At 42.2% G+C, this 25,012-nt stretch overlaps 1 protein-coding gene across 1 annotated transcript in view; it reads right to left on the bottom strand.

Annotated features, from left to right (window-relative positions):
• The window catches only part of LOC132405741 (prospero homeobox protein 1-like), a 54,195-nt gene that overhangs the window by 20,134 nt on the left and 9,049 nt on the right, over nucleotides 1–25,012 (bottom strand). Inside the window, exon 2 of the mRNA XM_059990775.1 lies at nucleotides 19,527–19,628. Coding sequence (XP_059846758.1) covers nucleotides 19,527–19,628 — 102 coding nt within the window. The remainder of the gene's footprint in view (nucleotides 1–19,526; nucleotides 19,629–25,012) is intronic.

Here is a 25,012-nt window from a genome sequence, read left to right on the forward strand (position 1 = left end):
TGCACCATAGATTCACCACTCTCTGGCAAAACAATTCCCTCCTTATCTCCATTCTAAAAGGACATCCTCCTACTCTGGTCTTAGACTCTCCCACCATAGGAAACATTCTCTCTATATCCACTCTATCAAGGCCTTTCACCATTTAATAGGTTTCAATGAAGTCATCCCTCATTTCTGAATTCTAGCGAATACAGGCCCACAGCCATCAAACGCTCTTCATGTGACAAGCCATTCAATCCTGGAATCGTTTCATGAACCTCCTTTGAACCCTCTGCAGTTTCAGCACATCCTTTCTCAGATAAGGGCCCAAAACTGCACACAATACTTCAAGTAAGGCCTCATCAGTGCCTTATAAAGTCTCAACGTTACATCCTTGCTTTAATATTCTAGTAGTCTTGAAATGAATGCTAACATTGCATTTCCCTTCCTCACCACAGACTCAATCTGCAAGTTATCCTTTAGGGAATCTTGCACAAAAATTCCCAAGTCCTTTTACACCTCAGTTCTTTTTCGTATTTTCCTTCAATTTAGAAAATAGTTAACCCTTTCATTTCTTCTATCAAAGTGCATTATCATACACTTCCCAAAACTGTATTCCATCTCCCATTTCTTTGCCCATTCTCCTAATCTGTCTAACTCCTTCTGTAGCCTCTCTGCTTCCTCAAAAACTATGTTCCCCTCCACCTATCTTCATATGGCCTGCAAACTTTGCAACAAAGCCATCAATTCCATCATCCAAATCATTGGCATATAATGCAAAAAGAATCAGTCCCAACACAGACCCCTGTCTAATACCACTAGTCACTAGCAGCCAACCAGAAAAGGCTCCCTTTATTCCCACTCTTTGCCTCCTGCCAATCAGCCACTGCTTTATCCATGCTAGAATCTTTCCTGTAATACTATGCGCTCATAACATGTTAAGCAGCCTCATGTGTGACACCTTGTCAAAGGACTTCTAAAAATCAAAGAATACAACATCAACCAGTTCTCCTTTGTGTATCCTGCTTGTTATTTCTTCAAAGAATTCCAACAGATTTGTCAGGCAAGACTTCCCTTGAGGAAACCATGGTGACTATGGCCTGTTTTATCATGTGCCTCAAAGAACTTTGAGACCTCACCCTTAGTAACCGAATCCAACATCTTCCCAACCACTGAGATCAGACTAACCAGCCTATAGTTTCCTGTCTTCTGCCTCTCTCCCTTCTTGAATAGTGGACTGACATTTACAATATTCCAGTCTTCCAGAACCATTCCAGAATATAGTGATTCTTGAAAAGTCATTACTAATGCCTCCATGATCTCTTCAGCCACCTCTTTTTGAACACTGGTCTGTACACAATAAAGTCAAAGTGACTTATCTACCTTCAGACCTTTGAGTTTCCCAAGAACTTCTCACTCGTTCGCTGACTCCCATTACTACTTCTCCAACGTCATTTTCCAGTGGTCCAGTGGTCTAATATCCACTCTCGCCTTTCTTTAACACTTTATGTTTCTGAAGAAACTTTTGGTATCCTCTTTAATATTATTGGCTAGCTTACTTTCATTCCACCTTTTCATTCTTAATGACTTTTTAGTTGCCTTCTGTTGGCTTTTAAAAGCTTCCCAATCCTTTAATTTCCTGCTAATTTTTGCACTGCTTTGTGCCCTTCTTTGACTTTATGTTGGCTTTGACTTCTCTTGCTCTTTCCTTTCAAATACTTCTTCCTCTTTGAGATGTATATATCCAGTGCCTTCTGAAATTCCTGAAATTCCAGCCTTTGCTGCACTGCCATCATACCTGCCAGTGTTCTGTTTCAATCAATTCTGGCCAGCTCCTCTCTCATGCCTCGTAATTCCCTTACTCCACTGTAATATTGGTACATCTGACTTTAGCTTCGCCTTCTCAGATTTCAGGGTGAATTCGATCATATTATGATCACTTTCCCCTCAGGGTTCTTTTACCTTAAGCTCTCTCATCAATTCTGGTTCATTGACATGTTGAAAAAGAAGCAGAAAAGGGAAAATAATGGAACCTCTCAGCAAGTCAGGCTGCATTCATTGGAAGAGAAAGACTTAATATTTCAGACGAGGGGCTTTTTATCAGACTGGGAAAGTTAAATTGGTAAATTGGTTTATTATTGTTATACATACTAAGATACAGTGAATAAATTATCTTGGATGCCCTCCATATAGATCAATTCATTAACATAGTACAAGGGAGAATAAAAAGGGTGCTACACTGGTGTAATGGTGAGCGTGAATCTTTTACATCCAGGAGCATTCTGGAGTTTGGAGTTCAGTGAGAGGGGGTACGTCTTCCCCAGGGAAAGCATTTGTTTTTCCTGAGTGCACTGGTCTCCACCCAAAGTCCAAAGATGTACCAGGTAGGTTAATTGGTCATTGTAATTTTTAATATTCAAACGAGAGGACATGATTTGAGAGTTAGGGGGCAGAAGTTTAAGGGAAACACGAGGGGGTATTTCTTTACTCAGAGAGTGATAGCTGTGTGGAATGAGCTTCCTGTAGAAGTAGTAGAGGCCAGTTCAGTTGTGTCATTTAAGGTAAAATTGGATAGGTATATGGACAGAAAAGGAGTGGAGGGTTATGAGCTGAGTGCGGGTAGGTGGGACTAGCTGAGATTAAGAGTTCGGCACGGACTAGGAGGGCCGAGATGGCCTGTTTCGGTGCTGTGATTGTTATATGGTTATATGGTTAAATTCTTCATGATGATGTTATGATTAATCAGGTTTGTCAGGGGTGCTGGAGCGCTGTTGCTCGAAGGGCCTACTCCACTCTGTATCAATGAATCAATCAATAAATATGTAATGCCATGGTTAAGATTTCTACAGCTATGCTGTGAGTTATTTTATTTTAACAGCTTCCTGTAAAAGCATTGTACCCTGTTGGAAAGAGTGTTTTGGCTTCGGCTAAAGATAAGGAGCCATGATGTCCAACTCCGGAATGTTGTGTCAGTCAGTTGTAACTTTCGGCCCACTGGACGATTGAGCAGAGCTGCACGGGATCAGATTTGGGTCTCTTGGCTGGAGCCGCAGAGAGGGGTACAAGAGAAGATGCTGCAGAATGCCTTTGGAATGCGACTCCCCCTTGCAAGAGGTGCTTTGTGCAGATGAACAGCTCCAAGGAGGAAGGGCCAATACTCTTAAGATAGCCCGTGTGTTTGAGATGGTCTTTGAGGGAAGTTCAGGATGTAGTGAATGCTTTTACACGGACTGTGGGTCCAGCACGTGAGTAAAGCGATATGCCCTCAACTAATCCAGAAATGAGCTCCAACATTTATGTGCACATTGGACTGCTTTAACTGTAATGGGCCCTTTTATTTTTTTCTTTTATTTTTCTGTAACTGTTTATTAAAGTTGAAAATTTGGTAATTATTCTTTCTAATTTTATACTGGTGTATGATCTGTCATTTCTGGGGTACTGATAACTGCATATGGGCAGTATTTACGCAGCATTTGCAATTACCTATGCTCCTTAATTGGAATATCATAACTTTCCTGTTTGTTTGAACCCCAAACCATACCAGCCCTAGACTATATTGATTATGAAAGCTGATCTTCTCACTGCTGAGCCACGTAGCTGTTAGTGGAGTTAGCTAGTGAGCTGAGTTTGTATACAAGCCCGGTGAAAAGCGTACACGTAGATAGATGTGGTGAACTATGAGCCTGTCGGGACACGCCACTGCTGACTGCTCCTGTGGCTCCTCCCACAGGCCCCTGTATAAAGGAGATATATCAATAAAGTCAATAAAAGCCGATATCTCGCCTTACGTCTCAGTGTGAGTTATTGATGGTGCATCAATTTTATTGACTGGAAGAAGGAACCAGGAGTGAGTGTCTATCATACAATGTCGTGGAGGAGAAGCGTACACGTAGATAGATAAATAAATAAATAATGCAGAGTACAGTGTGACAGTTATCGAGAAAGTGCAGGGTAGTTAGACAGTAAGGTCACAATGAGGTACAGAGTCTGTCTTATTATACTAGGGAATCTTTCAATAGTCTCATAACTGCAGGATAGAAGTTGCCTTTGCGTCTGGTGGTATGTGCTTTCAGGCTTTTGTGCCTTTGGCTCGATGGGAGAAGGGAACAGAAAGAATATCCAGAATGGATGGATCTTTGATTATGTTGTCTGCTTTACCAAGGCAGTGAGAAATGCAGAGTCAGTATAGGAGTGGCTGGCTGCCATGTGTCCACAACTTTCTACAGTTTCTTGTGGCCATGGGCAAAGCAGTTGCCATACTAAGCCTTCTGCGTATTAGTGACATGGATGAAAACAAGTGAAAGTGATTAGATGCATTTTTTATGTGGACCTGCATGCTTTGGTGTAATGAAGTAACCAGCTGTGCGCAACCAGCTCCCAAAAACACCAGTGCGGACACAGCCTTACTATACTGGTACAGGGATAGACATTGGATAGGACAATAGAGGTAAATTAAAATTGAGAAGCAGTAAAAGCTCTTAATTAAGTCCAGAATTAAAACAGAAAACACTCAACAGGGTAGACAGTATCTATGCAGTGACAACCCAAAGATACCTCCCTCCTCTTCTTCAAAATATTGCTTATTTATTTATTATTACTTTGCTTTCTTTGGTTTCTTCACATTTACTAAGTATGCAAGTATGCTCACAAGAAAATGAATCTCAGGATTATATATGGTAACATATGTACACTTTGATGATAAATTTACTTTGAACTTTGAACATCCAGCAAAATGCATCAGGGAAGCCTGAAAGTGTTGACACATTTCCAGTGTCAACACAGCACACCCACAGCTTACTAACCCTAACTTGTATGACTTCAAAATGTGGAAGGAAACCATGAAGCGCATTGAGGGCTTCACATGCACTGAACTCAAAGGTAAACAGGAAGAAGTTACTTGTCATCCACCGTTACCAATGAAGATAATAGATATCTCTCTTCATGTTAGGGGAAAAGGCTACTCTTTTTTAGTAACAAATAATCTGCTGGAGGAACTCAATGGGTGAGGCAGCCTCTGCAAGCGGAAAGGAATGGTCAAAGCCCAGCATCCAGATAAACAAAAATCAGAGACAAGGTTTAGTCATTGCCATCCACCTGAATTATTGATCTTACTTGCCATGCCACTAATTTAGCTGATGGATGGTAAAGATAGCTTCACCTTGCCTCAATGGAGTGGCGTATCTGAAGGTTGGATGGAATACTACAAAGGAGATCTTTAGTAGAACTTCGATTGCTGCAGTGCTGTTTCACCCCAATAAAAAAAAATTGTCACAGAGTCATGGAAAGATACAGCACAGAGTCAGGTGCTTCAGTCCCCTGAGTCTGAAATGACCATCAGCCATCACTTACACCTTGGGTTCCTAACCTTCTTCATGCCATGGACCAATACCATTAAGCAAGAGCTCCATGGACCCCAGGTTGGGAACCTTTGACTTACACTATTCTTAATTAATTGCTTTGCTTATTCGTCCCACAGCCTCATCAGCTCCACCCTCCCCACCAGATTCTACCCACGGGGGCGCGATTTACATTGGACCATTAATCCGCCAACATGTGGGATGAGACTGGAGCAGCCTGAGGAATACAAAATCTCCACACAAGAGGGGGTAGCCCTACTAACTGCACAATTGTGATAAACCGTCTGAACTTGGTAAACACGCAGTCCTAAATTCAAGTGAAGATGGACTCTTAACATAAAACATAGAACAGTACAGCACAGGAACAGGGCATTTGGCCCATAATATTGTGTCAAACTCCTTTCAACAGCTCTCTGCTAAATTCAATCTGCCTAATGCCCATTTTTTTAGATATCTCCAAATTAGACTCTTTATCAATCCTTTAATTCCTAACTTCCCTGAAATGCCCGAGAAAAATGTTATGGATTTATTTCTTTTTATTAATCTACTGGGTAAAGGTTTAATATCATTTATTCGTGATAAATTAGCATTCTTACGGCGTGCCCCTGTGGATAAAATTAGAAAGGCTTGGGAGCATGATTTAAATATCTCTTTATCTGATAAGATTTGGAACTCGATTCTCAAATTGGTTAATTCAACCTCTCTTTGTGCTCGCCATTGCCTTTTACAGTTTAAGATTGTTCATAGAGTCCATTTGTCCAAATCTAAGTTATCTCGATTTTACCCTAATCTTAGTCCTCTTTGTGATAAATGCAAAAGGCTTCTCTTATTCATATGTACTGGTCCTGTCCTAGTTTAGAGAAATTTTGGAAAGATGTTTTTATAACTTTATCCTGTATTCTGAATCACCACTTAGAACCTAACGCATTAATTGCTCTGTTTGGTTTTTTGGGTGAGACAGATATACGTTTGAGTTCGACTAAGTGTCGAATATCATCTTTTGCTTCTCTCCTGGCTAGACGTCTAATCCTCCTTAGATGGAGAGATGTTGCCCCGCCCATGCATGCTCAATGGCTTAATGATATTATGTCCTGTTTAGACTTTGAAAAATTCATTATTCAATTCTTAATTCGGATATAAAGTTTCATAAGGTCTGGGGACCTTTTATTGAGTACTTTCATAACTTGCCTCTTAATTAAGGTTTTTTTTTCAGTCCCTTACTTTCAGCTCTTTTTTTTTTGGTAGTAGGCATTATTATCTTCTGTTTTCAAGTGTATTTACAGTTTTGGGGGTTTGAATGTCCTGATTTATACTCTCTATGTTGTGTTGTCGTTGGTCTGGAGTTTTTTTTTGTTGTGGGGCTTGGGGAGGATACTAACTTTACATGACTTCAATTTGGGTGCTTTCTCAATTATCTTTTTTGTATTATTGTATGTTTATTTTGCACAGTATTATTTTTTTTATTTTGGTTTGGGTTTTTTTTTTATTTGTAGTGTTGTAGAAAATGCATTAAAAAAATCAATATAAAAAAAATGTTGTGCCAAACCAGCTATAAGGCAAATCTAAACCCCAAAACACTTACCCCTTCTACTTACACCATGACCATATCTCTCCATCTTCCTTGCATCCATGTGCCTATCTAAACATCTCTGAAAAGTCCTGAATGTATTTGCCTCTAGCACCATACCAGGCTGTGCATTCCAGGCATCCACCACTCTCTGAGTAAAATACTCACCCCTCACATCCCACTTAAACCTACCCCCTCTCACCTTCAATGCATGCCCTCTGGCATTAGACATTTCACCCCTGGGAAGCAAATACTCTCTGTCCATTCTATCTGTGCCTCTCATACTCTTGTAAACTTCTATCAGATCCCCCCTCAGCCTCCGATGCTCCGGAGAAAACAACCCAAATTTGTCCAGGGCACATGCCCTCTAAACCAGGCAGTATCTTCACAGTACCTCAGTACATGTAACAATAATATACCAGTTTGTCAATTTCCTCGCCATAAGCAGATGTCCCTTTCATGAAGTGCTAACCAGTGAATTGCAACCTGACATACCAAAGCCAATAATCTTCATAAGCACAACACAGGGTCATCTCTCACCATCAGCTCAAGTCACCTGCAGAAGCAACCTCACAGTTAATAACACTTATGGTGAAGGGAAAACAACAAGTTCATATAAATGGGATATTATTGTAGAATTGGTTTCTGGATGTGAAACTGCTGAGCAAAAACATCATTTTCTCAGGGTGGCATGATAGTGTAGCGTTTGTCTCGAGATCAGTTCTGCTGCTGTCTGTAAGGAGTTTGTACAAGAAAGTTTTTGGTGCACTGGCCTTCATGAATCAAAGTATTGAGTATAGGAGATGGGTGTTGTGCTGAAATTGTATTAGATATTGATGAGGCCTAATTGGGAGTGTTGTGTGGAGTTTTGGCCACCTACATACAGGAAAGATGTAAATAAGGATGAAAGAGTGTAGAGAAAATTTACAAGGTTGTTGCTGGTACTGGAGGACCTGAATTATAAGGAAAAATTGAGTAGGTTAGGACTTTATTCCTTGGAATGTAAAAACTGAGGGGATATTTGATAGAGGTGTACACAATTATGAGGGGTCTAGACAGGGTAAATGCAAGCAGGCTTTTTCCACTGAGGTTGGATGGGACTACAACTAGAGGTCATGGGTTAAGGGGGAAAGGTGAAAAGTTTAAGAGGAACATGAGGGTAAACTTCTTTACTCAGAGGGTTGTGAGAGTGTGGAATGAGATGTCAGCACAAGTGGTGCATGCAAACTTGATTTCAACATTTACGACAAGTTTGGATAGGTAAATAGATAGAAGAGATATGGAGAGCTATGGTCGATGGGAGTAGGAAGTTTAAATGGTTTGGCCTGGATTTGATGGGCTGAAGAGCCTGTTTCTGTGCTGTATTTTTCTACGACCCTAGGACATTTTCCCCATGACCATGCAGGTTTCCTCCCTTATTTAAAGATGATGGATAGGTAGGTTAATTGATCACATGGGTGTAATTGTGTGGTGTGCACTCATTGGGCCAGAAATGGCTGTTTCTGTGCTGTATCTCTAAATGTCTAAATAAAATAAATAAGACAGCCCTGCATTTATGTAGCACCTTTTTGAAGTGTCTCTGCTGTCACATTGCAGCCAATGCGTTCACTATAAGCTCCTACAAACTCCAATGTTTTGATGAGTGAGGACAGAAGACAGGTTAACGATAAGTAAGTTAACTATTTATTTTCAGGACAAGACAGACACTGAACATTCATTAAACCATGTGTAAACCTTCAGTAAATACTGTGTGTACATTGTGCTGCATGGTAATGTGTCTTGCCCTTGGCCCTAGAGTAACCCCAATACCCTTCATCCAGACTGCAAAGCGGGTAGAAGGGGAAGGGGAAGGAGTACATGCTGACAAGTGTAAGGTGAAACTAGGTGAGGGGAAAGGGTCAGGAATGGGGAAGGAGTCATAAAGTGACAAACTAAGAGATAATAGTTGGAAGAGGTAAAAGGCTTAAAAAAGGAATCTGATAGGAGAGGAGAATGGAAATTGGGAGAAAGAGAAGGAGAAAGGGCAACAAAAGGAGATGACAGACAGGAGAGGAGAAGGAATGTGAAGAGAGGAGAAGGGTTTAGAGGGGAGCCAGAATGGGGGAATGGAAAAAGAGATAAGGGGGAGTGGAATATTACCGGAAGTTAGAGAAATCAATGTTCATGCCATCAGGTTGGAGGTTACCCAGACAGAATATGAAGTGTTACTCCTCCAACCTGAGAGCAGCAGGAGAGGAAGCCATGGACTGACATGGAGTAGAATTTAAATGAGTAGCCATGGGAAAAGATGGAGCGACGGTACTTGGTGAAGCAATCCCCCAATCTACGTTGGGTCTCACCGATGCACAGGAGCAGAGGAGTAAAGGAAGGAACAGCACACTGTGGTCTTGTGCAGTCCCAGCCATTTCCAGAAGTACTGTCACCCTGTCTGCAGTGGAGCTGGATCATCTCTCACATGGGATTAAACAGTGGCTGAGGAATCCAAATACAACCTTGCACTTCATTGTCTTTGTGGGTGAGTGAGCAAAGTGACTGTCTATCCTGGGCGATCCTCGGAGGAGATTAAGGGATAAATTAGAGCTTGACTCCCTAACTACCCTTTGATTTGACTTCACACTCAGCTGTCAGCTCCTCTCGTCTGAGGATGATGCTCTTTAAAACTTAACCGAAGTCCATTACACTGTGCTGTTCCTGAAGGTAAACTTAAACTGAAACTTAGTGAATAGTACTCCTGCTTCTCAGACAGAATGTTTTAGGTTCAAACTCCATTCTAGAGACCTAGTCTGACACTCCAACACTGCGCTGAGTAACCAGTCTACCTTCGGAGATGCCAGCATCTGAATAAGATATTAAACTAAGGCCACAGATTCAATGACACCATTTCAAGGAAAGGAAAAATAAGGTAAATTTATTATTAAAGTTTGTTTATCTCACCATATACTACCTTAAGCTATGTTTTCTTGCAGGCATTCACAGTAGAACAACAAAAATACAATAGAAACATTGAGAAACTACACAAAGACTAATAAAATGAGCAATGTGCAAAAGGCAAACTGCAAATACATAAAAAAAGAAAATAAGAATAAATATATAAATAATACTGAGAACATAGATGAAGGCATTGAGAATAACATCAGCAAATTTGCTGATGATACTAAGCTGGGTGGCAGTGTGACATGTGATGAGGATGTTAGGAGAATTCAGGGTGACTTGGATAGGCTGGCTGAGTGGGCAGATACTTGGCAGGTAAAGTTTAACGTGAATAAGTGTGAGGTTATCCACTTTGGGAGTAAGAACAGGAAGACAGATTATTATCTGAACAGTGTAGAGTTAGGTAAGGGAGAAATACAAAGAGATCTAGGAGTCCTTGTTCATCAGACACTGAAGGTGAATGAGCAAGTGCAGCAGGCAGTGAAGAAGGCTAATGAAATGTTGGCCTTTATTACAAAGGGAATTGAGTACAAGAGCAAGGAAATCCTTTTGCATTTGTACAGGGCCCTGGTGAGACCACACCTGGAGTATTGTGTACAGTTTTGGTCTCCAGGGTTAAGGAAGAACATCCTGGCTGTAGAGGAAGTGCAGCGTAGATTCACAAGGTTAATTCCTGGGATGTCTGGACTGTCTTACGCAGAGAGGTTAGAGAGACTGGGCTTGTACATGCTGGAATTAAGGAGATTGAGAGGGGATCTGATTGCAACATATAAGATTATTAAGGGATTGGACAAGATAGAGGCAGGAAATATGTTCCAGATGCTGGGAGAGTCCAGTACCAGAGGGCATGGTTTGAGAATAAGGGGTAGGTAATTTAGGACAGAGTTAAGGAAAAACTTCTTCTCCCAAAGAGTTGTGGGGGTCTGGAGTGCACTGCCTCGGAAGGCAGTGGAGGCCAATTCTCTGGATGCTTTCAAGAAGGAGCTAGATAGGTATTGATAGTAGATGATCAGCCATGATCTCAGAATGGCGTGCAGGCTCGAAGGGCCGAATGGTCTACTTCTGCACCTATTGTTTATTGTCTATAACATGAGTTGCCGACTCCTTGAAAGTGAACCTATACGTTGTGGAATCAGTTCAGCGTTGAGGTGAGTGAAGATATCCATGATGGTTCAGGAGCCTGATAGTTGAAGGATAATAACTGTTCCTGAACCTGGCTGATGGGACCCATTACCTACTTCCCGGTGGCAGCAGCAAGAAGAGAGCATGGCCAGGATGGTATGGCAGTGCGCCCTGTAAATGTGCTCAGCGGGGGCAATTATAACCTCCCCCACCCCTCCGTCATGGTCAACACTGATCTCTCAGCCAATATTACTTAAGTAAATTGCATGTTACCAATTTTGAGAACTTTCTAGAAACATAGAAAACCTACAGCACAAGACAGGCCCTTTGGCCCACAATGCTGTGACGAACATGTACATACTTTAGAAATTATCTAGGGTTACTCATAGCCTTCTATTTTTCTGAGCTCTACGTACGAGCATCTCTTAAAAGACCCTATCTTAACTGCTTCCACCACCATCATCAGCAGCCCATTCCACGCACTCACCACTCTTTGCGTAAAAAACTTAGCCCTGACATTGTACCCACTTCCAAGCACCTTAAAACTGTGCCCTCTCGTGTTGGCCATTTCAGCTCTGGGGAAAAAGCCTCTGACCATCCACATGATCAATGCCTCTCATCATCTCATACTCCTCTATCAGGTCACCTCTCATCCTCCATCACCCCAAGGAGAAAAGGCCAAGTTCACTCAACCTATTCTCATAAGGCATGCTCCCCAGTCCAGGCAACATCCTGGTAAATCTCCTCTGCACCCTTTCTAGAGTTTCCACATCTTTCCTGTAGTGAAGTGAACAGAACTGAGCACAGTACTCCAAGTGAGATTTGACCAGGGTCCTATAAAGCTGTAACATTACATTTCAGCTCTTAAACTCAATCCCACAGTTGATGAAGGCCAATGCACCGTATACCTTCTTAACCACAGAGTCAACCTGCTCAGCAGCTTTGAGTGTCCTATGGACTCCAAGATCCCTCTGATCCTCCACCCTGCCAAGAGTCTTACCATTAATACTATATTCTCCCATCATTTTTGACCTACCAAAATGAACCACCTCATACTTAAATGGGTTGAATTCCATCTGCCACTTCTCAGCCCAGTTTTGTACTCTATCAATATCCTATTGCACACTATCCACAATACCCCCAGCCTTTGTGTCATCAGCAAATTTATTAACCCATCCCTTCACTTCCTCATCATTAATAAAAATTACAAAGAGAAGGGGTACCAGAACCGATCCCTGAGGCACACCACTGGTCACCGACCTCCATGCAGAATATGATCCATCTACAACCACTCTTTGCCTTATGTGGCAAGCCAATTCTGGATCCACAAGGCAAGCTCCCCTTGGATCCAGAATACCTACAATAAGCCTTGAATGGGGTACCTTATCAAATGCCTTGCTGAAATCTGTATACACTACATCTACTGCTCTACCTTCATCAATGTGTTCAGTCACATCCTCAAAAAATTCATTCAGGCTCCCAAGGCATTACCTGCCCTTGACAAAGCCATGCTGACTATTCCTAATCAAATGTTCATAAATCCTGCCTCTCAGGATCTTTTCCATCAACTTACCAGCCACTGAAGTAAGACTCACTGGTCTATAATTTCCTAGGCTATCCCTACTCCCTTTCTTGAATAAGGGAACAACGTCTGCAACCCTCCACTCCTCTGGAACCTATCCCTTCCACATTGATGATGCAAAGATCACTGCCAGAGGCTCAGCAATCTCCTTCCTTGCCACCCACAGTAGCCTGGGGTACATCACATCCAGTCCCAGTGACTTACCCAACTTGATGCTTTCCAAAAGCTCCAGCACCTCCTCTTCCTTAATCATTGTATGCTTAAGCTTTTCAGTCCACTGTAAGTCATCCCTACAATCGCCAAGGTCCTTTTCCATAGTGAATACTGAAGCAAAATATTCATTAAGTATCTCTGCTATCTCCTCTGGTTCCATACACACTTTACCACTGTCACACTTGATGGTTCTATTCTGTCACATCTTATCCTCTTGCTCTTCACATACTTGTAGAATGCCTTAGGGCTTTCCTTAATCCTGCTCACCAAGGCCTTCTCCTGGCTCCTTCTGGCTCTCCTAATTTCATTCTTAAGCTCCTTCTTGCTAGCCTTATAATCTTTTAGATCTCTATCATTATCTAGGTTTTTGAAGCTTCCGTAAGTTTTTCTTTTCTTCTTGACTAGATTTTCAACAGGCTTTGTACACCACAGTTCCTGTACCCTACCATCCTTTCCCTGTCTCATTGGAGTGTACCTATGCAGAACGCCATGCAAATATCCCCTGAATATTTGCCACATTTCTGCATACATTTCCCTGAGAACATCTGTTCCCAATTTATGCTTCCAAGTTCCTGCCTGATAGCTTAATATTTCCCCTTACTCCAATAAAATGCTTTCCTAATTTGTCTGTTCCTATCCTTCTCCAATGCTATGGTAAAAGAGATAGAATTGTGATCACTATCTCCAAAATGCTCTCCCACTGAGAGAAATGACACCTGACCAGGTTCATTTCCAAATACCAGATCAAGTATAGTTTCTCTTCTTATCTACATATTGTGTCAAACCTTCCTGAACATACCTAACAAACACCACCCCATCTAAAACCCCTCTTCTAGGGAGATGCCAATCAACATTCAAAGCTGCTGTGCAGGTTGACTCTGTGGTTAAGAAGCATACGGTGTATTGGCCTTCATCAACTGTGGGATTGAGTTTAAGAGCTGAGAGGTAATGTTGCAGCTTGGAGACCACACTTGGAGTACTGTGCTCAATTCTGATCGCCTCACTACAGGAAGGACGTGGAAACCTTAGAAAGGGTGCAGAGGAGATTTACAAGGATGTTGCCTGGACTAGGGAGAATGCCTTATGAGAATAAGTTGAATGAACTCGGCCTTTTCTCCTTGGAGCAATGAAGGATGAGAGGTGACCTGATAGAGATGTACAAGATAATGAGAGGCATTGATCATGTGGATAGTCAGAGGCTTTTTCCCAGGGCTGAAATGGCTAGCACGAGAGGGTATAGTTTTAAGGTGCTTGGAAGTAGGTACAGAGGAGATGTCAGGGGTAAGTTTTTTTTACACAGAGAGTAGTGAGTGTGTGGAATGGGCTGCCGGCGGCAATGGTGGAGGCGGATACGATAAGGTCTTTTAAGAGACTCCTGGATAGGTACATGGAGCTTAGAAAAATAGAGGGCTATGGGTAAGCCTAGGTAGTTCTAAGGTAAGGACACATTCGGCACAGCTTTGTGGGCCGAAGGGCCTGTACTGTGCTGTAGGTTTTCTATATTTCTATGATATTTGGGAAATTAAAATCTCCCACCATGACAACCCTGTTATTATTACACCTTTCCAGAATCTGCCTCCCTATCTGCTCCTCAATGTCCCTGTTACTATTGGGTGATCTATAAAAAACACCCAGTGGAGTTAATGACCCCTTCCTGTTCCTGACTTACACCCACAGAGACACAGTAGACAATCCCTCCATGACTTCTTTCTTTGCTGCAGCTGCGACACTATCTCTGATCAGCAGTGCCACGCCCCCATCTCATTTGCCTCCTTCCCTGTCCTTTCTGAAACATCTAAAGCCTGACACTCTAAGTCACCATTCCCGCCCCTGAACCATCCAAGTCTCTGTAATGGCCGCAACATTATAGCTCCAAGTATTGATCCAGTTCATAATACTCCTTGCATTAAAATAGACACATCCCAAACCATTGGTCTGAGTGCATCCCTTCCCTATCACCTGCCTATTCTCCCTCTCGCACTGTCTCCAAGCTTTCCCTATATGTGAACCAAGCGCCTCTTCCTCCATCTCTTCAGTTTGGCTCCCACCCCCCAGCAATTCTAGTTTAAACTCTCCCCAATAGCCCTTGCAAACCTCCCTGCCAGGGCATTGGTCTCCCTCGGATTCAAGTGCAACCTGTCCTTTTTGTTCAGGTCACGCCTGCCCCAAAAGAGGTCCCAAAGATCCAGAAACCTGAATCCCTGCCCCCTGCTCCAATCCCTCAGCCACGCATTTATCCTCCACCTCACTCTATTCCTACTCTCATTGTCACGTGACACAGGCAGTAATCCCAAGATTACTACCTTTGAAGTCCTGCTCCTCAACTTTCTTCCCAACTCCCTGTTTGCAGGACCTCCTCCCTTTTCCTACCTATGTCGTTGGTACCAATATGTTCCACGGCCTCTGGCTGTTCACCTTCCCACTTCAGGATATCGTGGACGAGATCAGAACATCCTGAACCCTGGCACCCCGGAGGCAGGCTTCCATCCGCGTTTCTTTCCTGCGTCAACAGAATTGCCTTTCTGACCCCCTAACTACAGAGTCTCCGATTACTGCTGCCTTCCTGTCCCTACCCTTCTGAGCCACAGGGCCAGACTCTGTGCCAGAAGCATGGCCACTGTTGCTTCTCCCAAGTAGGTCGTTCCCTCCCCCAACAGTATTCAAACAGGAGTACTTATTGTTAAGGTGGGCAGCCACAGGGGCAATCTCTAGTACCTGACTTTTGACCTTCCTTCTCTTGACTGTTACCCGCTTAGCTGTCTCCCGAGGCGCCGGTGTGTCTACTTGTCTATAGCTCCTCACTATCACTTACTCACTTTTCCTGACCAGACGAAAATCATCGAGCTGCATCTCCAGTCTCTAACCCGGTCCCTAAGGAGCTGCAGCTTGACGCACCGGGTGCAGTTGTGGCCATCCGGGAGGCTGGGAATCTCCTGAACATCCCACATCTGACACCCAGCACAGAACACCGGCCTCACAGACATACTTCCTATTCCTATCCTTCACAAGTAACCTAGCTCACCTCAACCTGTTATCGCTGAAGCCCCGTTGAGCCAAGGCCCTCCTACTTTGACACCCACTCTATAAAGCTACCTTCTTTATAAACTCTTCCCGCCAGTCTAACTTGTCAACGTCCACGCGCTTGCACAGTCATGCCGTGACTCTGTTCACATGTTTGCTGCAACACCACCAGTAATGACAATATTTCAAATTGATTTGATTGGTGTTAATCCTGAAGAAGATTTGAGTGGAGTTAGAAGATTACAAGTTTGTATATAACATTTGACAAAAAATTATGCTGATAGGGTTAGTGGGAAAATGGCCATCCTTTACAGCAGGGGTTCCCAATTTTTTTTTTGGGGTTAATGGTAATGGCCAAAGGTAAGGCCATTAACTGAGGAAGGCCCTGGACCCCAGGCTGGGAACCCGTTTAGTGAAATGACCATTCAGAACACATAATGAGGAATTCCTTTAGCCAGAGAACAGTGATGAGGAGGAATTTCATTATCCAGAGAGTAGTGAATCTGTGGAATTCATGAGCACAGACAGCTACGGAGGCCAAGTCACTGGGTATATTTAAAGTGGAGTTTGATAGATCCTTGACTAGTCAGGGCATCAAAGATTAAGGGGAGAAGGCCATAATAAATCAGCCATGATGGATCAGCAGAACAGATTCAAAGAGCCGAATAGTATAATTTTGTTCCTATGTCTATGGTCTAATGGAAAAGTTTGAAAGAATCATAAACGTGAGGCAGTTGGCCGGTTGAAAAAAGCATCTCCTGCAAGTAATTACCCTTTGGCAAAATCCTAGAACTTCTCTGGGATAAGAAGCCAATGTGAATTAGCGATGTACAGTTGAAAAGCAACAGGTGACACAATGTTGAATGACCTAGTCTTACTGCAATGCGAAAGGTCTGATCCATTGTGCTAAAGCAGTGCAGATAAAAGAATTAAGATTTGCACAGTACAGCTGCTCCACTGTTGGTATGCCATTGTACTTTTACCAGAATATTTAAATGGCCCAGAATGCAAGCAGATGTTGGGAGGGGTTGTAATGGATCCCTGCTTCCCCACATGGCAAAACATGAATTTTCAACACAGAAATCCTAGAACAGCACCATCTGGTGTCCAGAGTGGGAAGTTACCTGTAACGATCCAGGCATGAATTATAAAGAATGAAGGACATTACTTGAGAATGCAAGGTGAGCTATTCATTTTGAAAATAAAGCCATGGAAGTCTTTTTTACACAAAGAAATAGTAATGTTAATTAGCCATGACGGAATTGAGTCAGACACCCGAGATTAGTCTCCCATTGTTCTCAAAGATTCTCTCACAGTGAGTAGCCGGGATGAGGAAGGGAAGTGAGTTTAACACATGGCCTGGCGTTGACCTCCAGAAGCAGTGATGCAGGAAAGCAGATATCGCACTAACAGCCTGGAGGTCAAAAGGAAGAGACCACAATAAAATGATAATGTGATTATCTTTTTCAAGCATTTCTAATATTTAGTGTTAATATTTCTAATATTCATTGTTCTACAGTGCCTATAAAAAGTATTCACTCCCCTTGGAAGTTTTCATGTTTTTTTGTTTTACAACATTGAATCGCAGTGGATCTAATTTGGCTTTTTTGAAACTTATCAGCAGAAAAGACTCTTTCGTGTCAAAGTAAAAAACACGTTTCTACAAATTGGTCTAAATTTATTACAATTATTAAATACAAAATAATTGATTGCGTAATGACTCACCCCCTTCAAGTCAGTATTTAGTAGGTGCACCCTGGGCAGTAATTAATGCCTTGAGTCTGTGCGGACAGGTCTCTATCACCTTTGCACATCTGAACACTACAGTTTTTCCCCATTCTTCTTTACAAACTGTTGAAGCTCTGTCAGACTGCATGGGTATCATGAGTGAACACCCTTTTCAAGTCCAGCCACAAATTCTCAACTGAATTGAGGTCTGGGCTCTGACTTGGCCGCTCTAAGACATTAACGTTGTTGTTTTTAAGCCATTCCTGTCCAGCTTTGGCTTTATGCTTGGGGTCATTGGCTTGCTGGAAAACAAATCTTCTCCCAATTCACTTCAAGACTGCATCAAGTTTTCCTCCAGGAATTCCCTGTATTTTGCTGCATTCATTTTACCCTCTACCTTCACAAGCCTTCCAGGGCCTGCTGCAGTGAAGCATCCCCACAGCATGATGCACCCACCACTATGCTTTTTGATGATAAGTGGTGTTTGGCTAATGCCAAACGTAGCATTTAATCTGATAGCCATAACGCTCAATTTTGGTTTCATCAGACCATAGAACCTTCTTCCAGCTGACTGCAGAGACTCCTCTATGCCTTCTGGCAAACTCTAGCCAAGATTTCATGTGATTTTTTTTCATTAGTGGCTTTCTCTTTGCCATAAAGTGGCGACTGATGAGGCACCTGAGCAACAGTTATTGTATGCGTTTGTCTTTCCCATCTCAGCCACTGAAGTTTGTAACTCCTCCAGAGTTGTCATAGGTCTCTTGGTGGCCTCCCTCACCAGTCCCCTTCTTGCACGGTCACTCAGTTTTTGAGGACGGCCTGCTCTCGGCAAATTTACAACTATGCCATATTCTTACCATTTCTAGATGATTGAATTAATTGTACTCCAAGGGATGTTCAGTGACTTGGAATTTTCCTTGTGTCCATCTCCTGACATGCTTTTCAATAACCTTTGTGGAGTTGCTTGGATTGTTCTTTTGTCTCCACAGCATAGATTTTGACTCAATACTGACTCAACAGTAGTTGGACCTTCCAGATACAGGTGAATTTTTACTACAATCAGTTGAAACACCTTAACTGCACACAAGTCTTCAAAAGCGTATCTCTATTTAACTAATTATATGACTTATAAAACCAATTGGCTGCACCAGTGATGATTTGGTGTGTCATATTAAAAGGGGGTGAATACTTATGCAATCAGTTATTTTGTTTTTAATATTTGTAATTTAGATCACTTCATAGAGATTTGTTTTCACTTTGACATGAAAGAGCCTTTTTCTATTGATCAGTGTCAAAAAAGCCAAATTAAATCCACCGTGGTTCAATGTTGTAAAACAATAAATCATGAACACTTGCAAGAGGGTGATTACTTATTATAGGCACTGCAAATCAGGGGTTCCCAACCTGGGGTCCTTGGATCCCCACTGTTAATGGTAGGGGTCCATGGCATAAAATGCTGGGAACCACTGTTCTAAATGATTCACAGTATTGCAAACACTTGCATCCCCCACCCTTCTCTCCCTTTGCTAGGGATATCTCTCTTCTGTATCTGAGAATTTGTCTCATCGTGCCCATCTCCTGTTGTGTGTCTTGCCCGGCAGTGTGAGTACTCCAGCAGAGATCTTGCCACTTGTCCTGCTGTAGATGGAGTGAGCATCTTTCAAAAAGGTGACAAGTCACATAGAAGGAAAAAGAATTAGCTGATGCCACCAGTAAACCAAGGGTTCATCGGGACCTTGAGTCATTAACTGAGACTGGAAACAAATGAGGCTCACTGTGTTTCTAACAGAGTCATCCCAGCTTTAAAGATGTTTGGCCTTCAAACTAAAGGCTGTCACACACCTAAACATTAGTGCTTCATGCATAGCACAACATATGACACAGACAGGCAGATTCCTCCAAAACACATTGTCTCCAACCCACTGTCCTTTATCATACAAATCTCTAAAACACAAGTCTCTTTCAAATGTGCTACATTCTTCTCAATTGTTCTTAACTGGATAGTGCCATGAAGGTTTTTCCCTACCTTAACATCGGAGAAGTATGTTTTCAGTGTGGTTGAGTTGGGGTATCGAGTATAGAAGAACATCAGCTTGGCTTTTTTCAAGTGATTAGGTGTTAATCCCTCCTGAATCAGAAGACTGGTTAAGGTTATTCAATCATAGTCAATTTGACAAGAGAGCATTAAATGACCCTTCTATCTGCTGACGATAATATAAAATTTTTTATATCTGCTTCAAAGATTTCATCCCACCCACCCACATCCAAAAGTAAAAGAGTCTGGAACAGGGGTTGCCAATCTTCCTTATGTCATGGACCTCTACCATTAACTGAGGTGTCTGTGGGCCCCAAGTTGCAGCCCCCCAGTCTAGAAGGTATTATTTCAAAACTCAGGACACATAAAACTCTGCTTCATGTTACTAGAGTTCAAGAGTGAAACCAGAACACAACATTTCAGGTAAATCAACTTATCATTTTCTTGTGTGTCCTGTAATGCCTGAAGGGCGGAGGAAACACAGGAAACCAAATACAACTTGGTGCCATACCATAGAGGCAGAAATGAGGACCCTAAACCACATGTGGGGCACAACAGAGAAGATGGCCAAGGACAGACAGAGATGGAGGGCCCTCATTGCTGCCTAAATGCCAGCAGTGTAACAGGCAGTAATTAGAAAAGGATCTAGTGCTTTCCCAGCATATATGGCAAATAAATTCTTATCAGGCTTCCAGCCAGGTACAAGTATCGATTATAACCAAAGTTTTTATGATAAACCCTGCTATCTTTGTCAGGGATGATGTTTTGGCATGTCAAGCCCGACACAGACCCCAAGATCTCTCAGATCTTCCACACTGCCAAGAGTCTTACCATTTATATTATACCCCCATAGTCTGTCCCTACTGCTTTGTTAGTCCCCATCTTATCAGGTTTCTGCTCTCCCACCTAGTTTACAATCGAATTCCAATTCTTACATACAGCGAGACCTTCGTCTTTATTAAAATTGTTTTTCTCCAGACTTATTTCAACGGCTTCCTTTACCAGGTGGTCCTGAAAACCATTGGCACAGCATGGTAATTAACTATTTATAATGCTTGGGCTTATTAAGAGTGTTAGAAGATTTTATATAACACCCAACATCTCAATAATGCGTCATTACTGATTGTATGCATCTTTCTCGCATACAAATGCAATCTTGGAACTTTATTAGTCCAGACCTGGAAACTCGGTTCTGCTGGAAATTATATTTTTCATTTGCTTTGTCTCATTTGGGTGTGATTGCTCTGAAATGTTTGAGGGCTGTTCTTGCCATATTCGTAGTGGTTAGCACAAATCTTTACAGTACAAGCGGCCCTGGTTCAATTCCCGCCACTCTCTGTAAGAACTTTGTACGTTCTCCGCGTGACCCTGTGAGTTACCTTCGGTTGCCCCAGTTTCTTCCCGAAGTCCAAAGGTGTACCAGTTTGTAGGTTAATTAGTTATTGTAAACTGTACCGGGGATTAGGCTATGGTTAAATCAGGGGGTTGCAGGGTGGCATGGCTCAAAGAGCCAGAAGGACCTGTTCTACACCTTATTTCAATAAATAAATAAAGTATAAAAAACGACATATGCATTTTGATTAAAACATCAACATGAGATTTTTTACGTGCACCTTTATAATGTGCATTTAATTGGCCTACTAAGACTGATTAAAAATTAGAAGACTCATCCATATTTTTAAAAAAACCTGAATTGCTTGCAATTCCCACCTGTTGTCACCTGAATTTCCATCTATGCTCACCTCTTGCCTGAAATGATTGATATCCTCAACACACTTGATAGGTGTAATTAGAAAAGGGCAGAATATTCCACTTCTAATGCCCCAGCAAAAGCCATCTTTAGAATTGCAAAATTGGAGTGTCCAAACTGAGAGCCTGCTGCAGAATCTTGCTGTGATCTGGAGATACTATTCATTCAGAATCTTTGCAATGAGTCAGCACATTAGGAATATTCTAGAATATACACTCAGTGGCCACTTCATTAGATAACTCCTGTACCTAATAAAGTGGCCACTGAGTGTACTTCCATGGTTTTCTGCTGGTGTAGCCCATCCATTTCAAGGTTTGACACACTGTGCATTCAGAGATGCTCTGCTACACACCACTGTTGTGGTTATTTGCATTAATGTCACCCTCCTATCAGTCTGAACCAGCCTGGCCATTCTCCTCTGACCTTTCTCATTAACAAGACACTTTCACCCACAGAACTGCTGCTCACTGGAATTTTTTCTTTATTTTTCACACCGTTCTCTGTAATATCTAGAGATTGTTGTGTGTGAAAATCCCAGAAGATCATAATTTTTTGATGTCATTCAAAACACCCCATCTGGCACCAACAATCATTCCACAGTCAAAGTCACATTTCTTCCTCATTAAAAGGTTTCAAAGGTACATATAATGTCAGAGAAACGTATACAATATACATCCTAAAGTGCTTTTTCTTCGCGTGAAAACAGAGTGATCTAAACGATGAACGACAGTTAAATGTTAGAACCTCAAAGACTCCCTTAGCTCTGCTCCCTCCCGTGAGTAAGTGGCAGCAAGCAACGATCCTTCCTCCCCCCACCGGCAAAAAAATCAGCATCGGCACCCACCACCGAGCACTCAAGAGTGAGCAAAGCAACAGCAAAGACACAGACTTGCAGTTACCCCAAAGACTTCCTGTTTCACCCGGTATTCGACATACCACAGGCTCTCTCTCTCCCTAATAAGGGAGAAAGGGATGTCTCTGTTTCACAGCGAAAGGGGAGACATAACAAACAACTCACTGGTTTACGATGTTAAAAGTCTGTTGCGTCACTTTTTCTGAGCTCTCTGCCCAGAGATCTCGGGTTTCCGAGCATACGGCCTCAGATCCTCCATCTCTCACAACATACCGGTCTCCTGCTGTGACACCAACCTTTGAACTCCCCACACCCCCCCCCCCCCCCCCGTCTCCAGAACAATGAAATCTCAGCCCTCTGAAGGCGAGCTGAGGTCTTAGGTTGAGCCTTTAGCGTGCCGAATAACGGTCAGGCGTGAAACCCGAGAGCGGGTCTCATTCCCACAAAGAACCAAAGTCAGTGTGTAACTCCAGGTCAGGGTCTTCAAAAGGACCCTGAAAGGGAAAAATAGAGATATTGAAGATGGAAATAGAGCTGTTTCCGAAGATGCAAACAAAGGAGTCGCTGTTAGGTGCCATTAATCCTCCTAAGCTCCTCCTCCTTTTTCTGATGTTTGGTCTGAAGAACAACTGAACCTCTTGACCATGTCTGCATGCTTTCATGTATAGAGCTGCTGCCATATGATTGGCTGATTAGATATTTGCATCAGCAAGCAGGTGTACTTAATAAAGTATCCACTGAGTGTATGTATGGATGGAGATGGATTTTATGAATGTGGACATAAAGCGTGAGACTTAATCTCCTCTGAAAGTGAGTCAAGTATATTTCAGGCACGGTCTCAAGTGTGTTTTATAATGACAGGTTAGAAAATAACAGACCCTGTCATTTTCTGTGAGATGATTCTGTTGAGAAGAGCTTAGAACTAATGTAAGTGTAAATTTTAGTTCACTATAGGAACCTTTGTTGTAATTATCTTGCTCTCGTTACCCTCCAGAAGATGGGAGGCACACCAACTAAAAATAGCCTCTTACTTAGTCTAATTACTGAATTATTAATGTTCTTTTTATTTGGAGCGGTACAGTAGTGTACCAGCGACCAAGGGTCAAATCCCGCCACTGCCTGTAATGAGTTTGTATGTTCTCCCCATTACCACATGGGTCTCCTCCGGGTGCTCCGGTTTCCTCCCACGTTCCAAAGATGTACTGGTTGGTAGATTAATTGGTCATTGTATATTGTCCCATGATTAGGCTAGGGTTAAATTGGGGGTTGCTGGGCAGCGTGGCTCGAAAGGCAGGAAAGGGCCTATTCCAAGTTGTACCTCAATAAATAAATAAATAAAAAGATGTTATTACACTGAACTTGGCCATTGCAGCAAACATAAAAAAGTAGAGATGATTGAGTAATTCCCCTGCCAGACCAGCTCTGTGACCATGCTGCTATCATTGACAGAGATTAATTTTGTGCACATAACTTGAATGCAGTCACCGTCCACTCACTGTGGTTTTTGTCAAAAATTACTCTGCTTTTGTTGTCAGAATTACTGTAATTCCTGCTCACACTGTACTTCAAAGTTTGCTCTTTGAGTACGTTTTTTTCCCCTGCAATGCTTTGTACTGTTTCCTGTGAGTCATTCATCCTACCCCTCCTCCAACCTGTTGGCTAATGCATTGTCGTCAATGAATGACCTGTGAAATACATTACACAGCTGGACCATACTTACTGCAAGGACAGTACAAATGGAATGGGTCATCTCACCAGAAGGGGCTACATTGGGGTTTACTGCTCCTGACTTGGGGAACGATCAAAACTCTCAGAAAGAAATTCTAATCACTAGATTTAGAATAGTCCTGCATCACAGAGAACAGACACACAAGAAGTGAAATTGCTCTCAGCTCAGTTTGTGTAGTTCTCTCTCTCTCTCTCTCTCTCTCTCACACACACACACACACACCTAGTGTATTCATCTTTTTCTGACGAGTTAAAGCTCAAGTCAAGTTTATTGTCATTTCGACCATAGACTGCTGGTACAGACATAATAAAAATGAAACAACATTCCTCCAGGACCCTGGCGTTACATGAAACAACACAAAACTACGCTGGACTATGTGAGACAGCACAAGGCTACACTAGACTATGTAAAACAACATAAAAACTGCACTAGACTACAGACCTGCACGGGACAACATGAAGTGCACAAAACGGCTGCTGTTCATAAGCTTTGTGCATTCTTACCACAAGTCATCACTGAAGAAATGCTGCACTGTCTTTCAAATGAAATATTCAACCCAAAATCCATCTTCCCCCTCTGGTGACCCAGTGAACATAACAGATTTCACGGCCTTGTGTTGAAGGAGACTGGAGAAGTTTATCTCCAGGGTCCTGGTCATAATTATCCTTCCGTTGACTGCACAGTACAGTACATGTTTAGTAATTATCGCAATGTCGCTTATCACAGCTTTTGTGTACAAACTGACAGTGTTACCAACATTACAACACTTAAAGCTATTTAGCTATTTAATTGACCTTAAAGCATTTTGAAATATCTTGAAAGGGACGTTGCTTCCATTTATAAATGGAATCCTCTATTCCTCCTTCAGAGTCTTTTTTTTGTAATTTATTTTTTATTGAAGTTCATCATCAAACAAACATTTCCATAAGGTGGATTTAAGCTATTGTACATATATATCATATATTCATGTTTGCCACAAATCTCCACATAATATTTATCTGAGGTATACACTTATAGAAAATTTAAATGCTGACCAACTCTCTGTATCCGTTACCCAGCACCTCTCACACATCCCATCATCTTCATGCTGGTGGCCATTACCCTGGCTACACATTGAAATTTAATTAACTCTAGAGTTTTTTGAG

This window comes from Hypanus sabinus, chromosome 2, assembly GCF_030144855.1.
Source record: "Hypanus sabinus isolate sHypSab1 chromosome 2, sHypSab1.hap1, whole genome shotgun sequence".
NCBI lineage: Eukaryota > Metazoa > Chordata > Chondrichthyes > Myliobatiformes > Dasyatidae > Hypanus > Hypanus sabinus.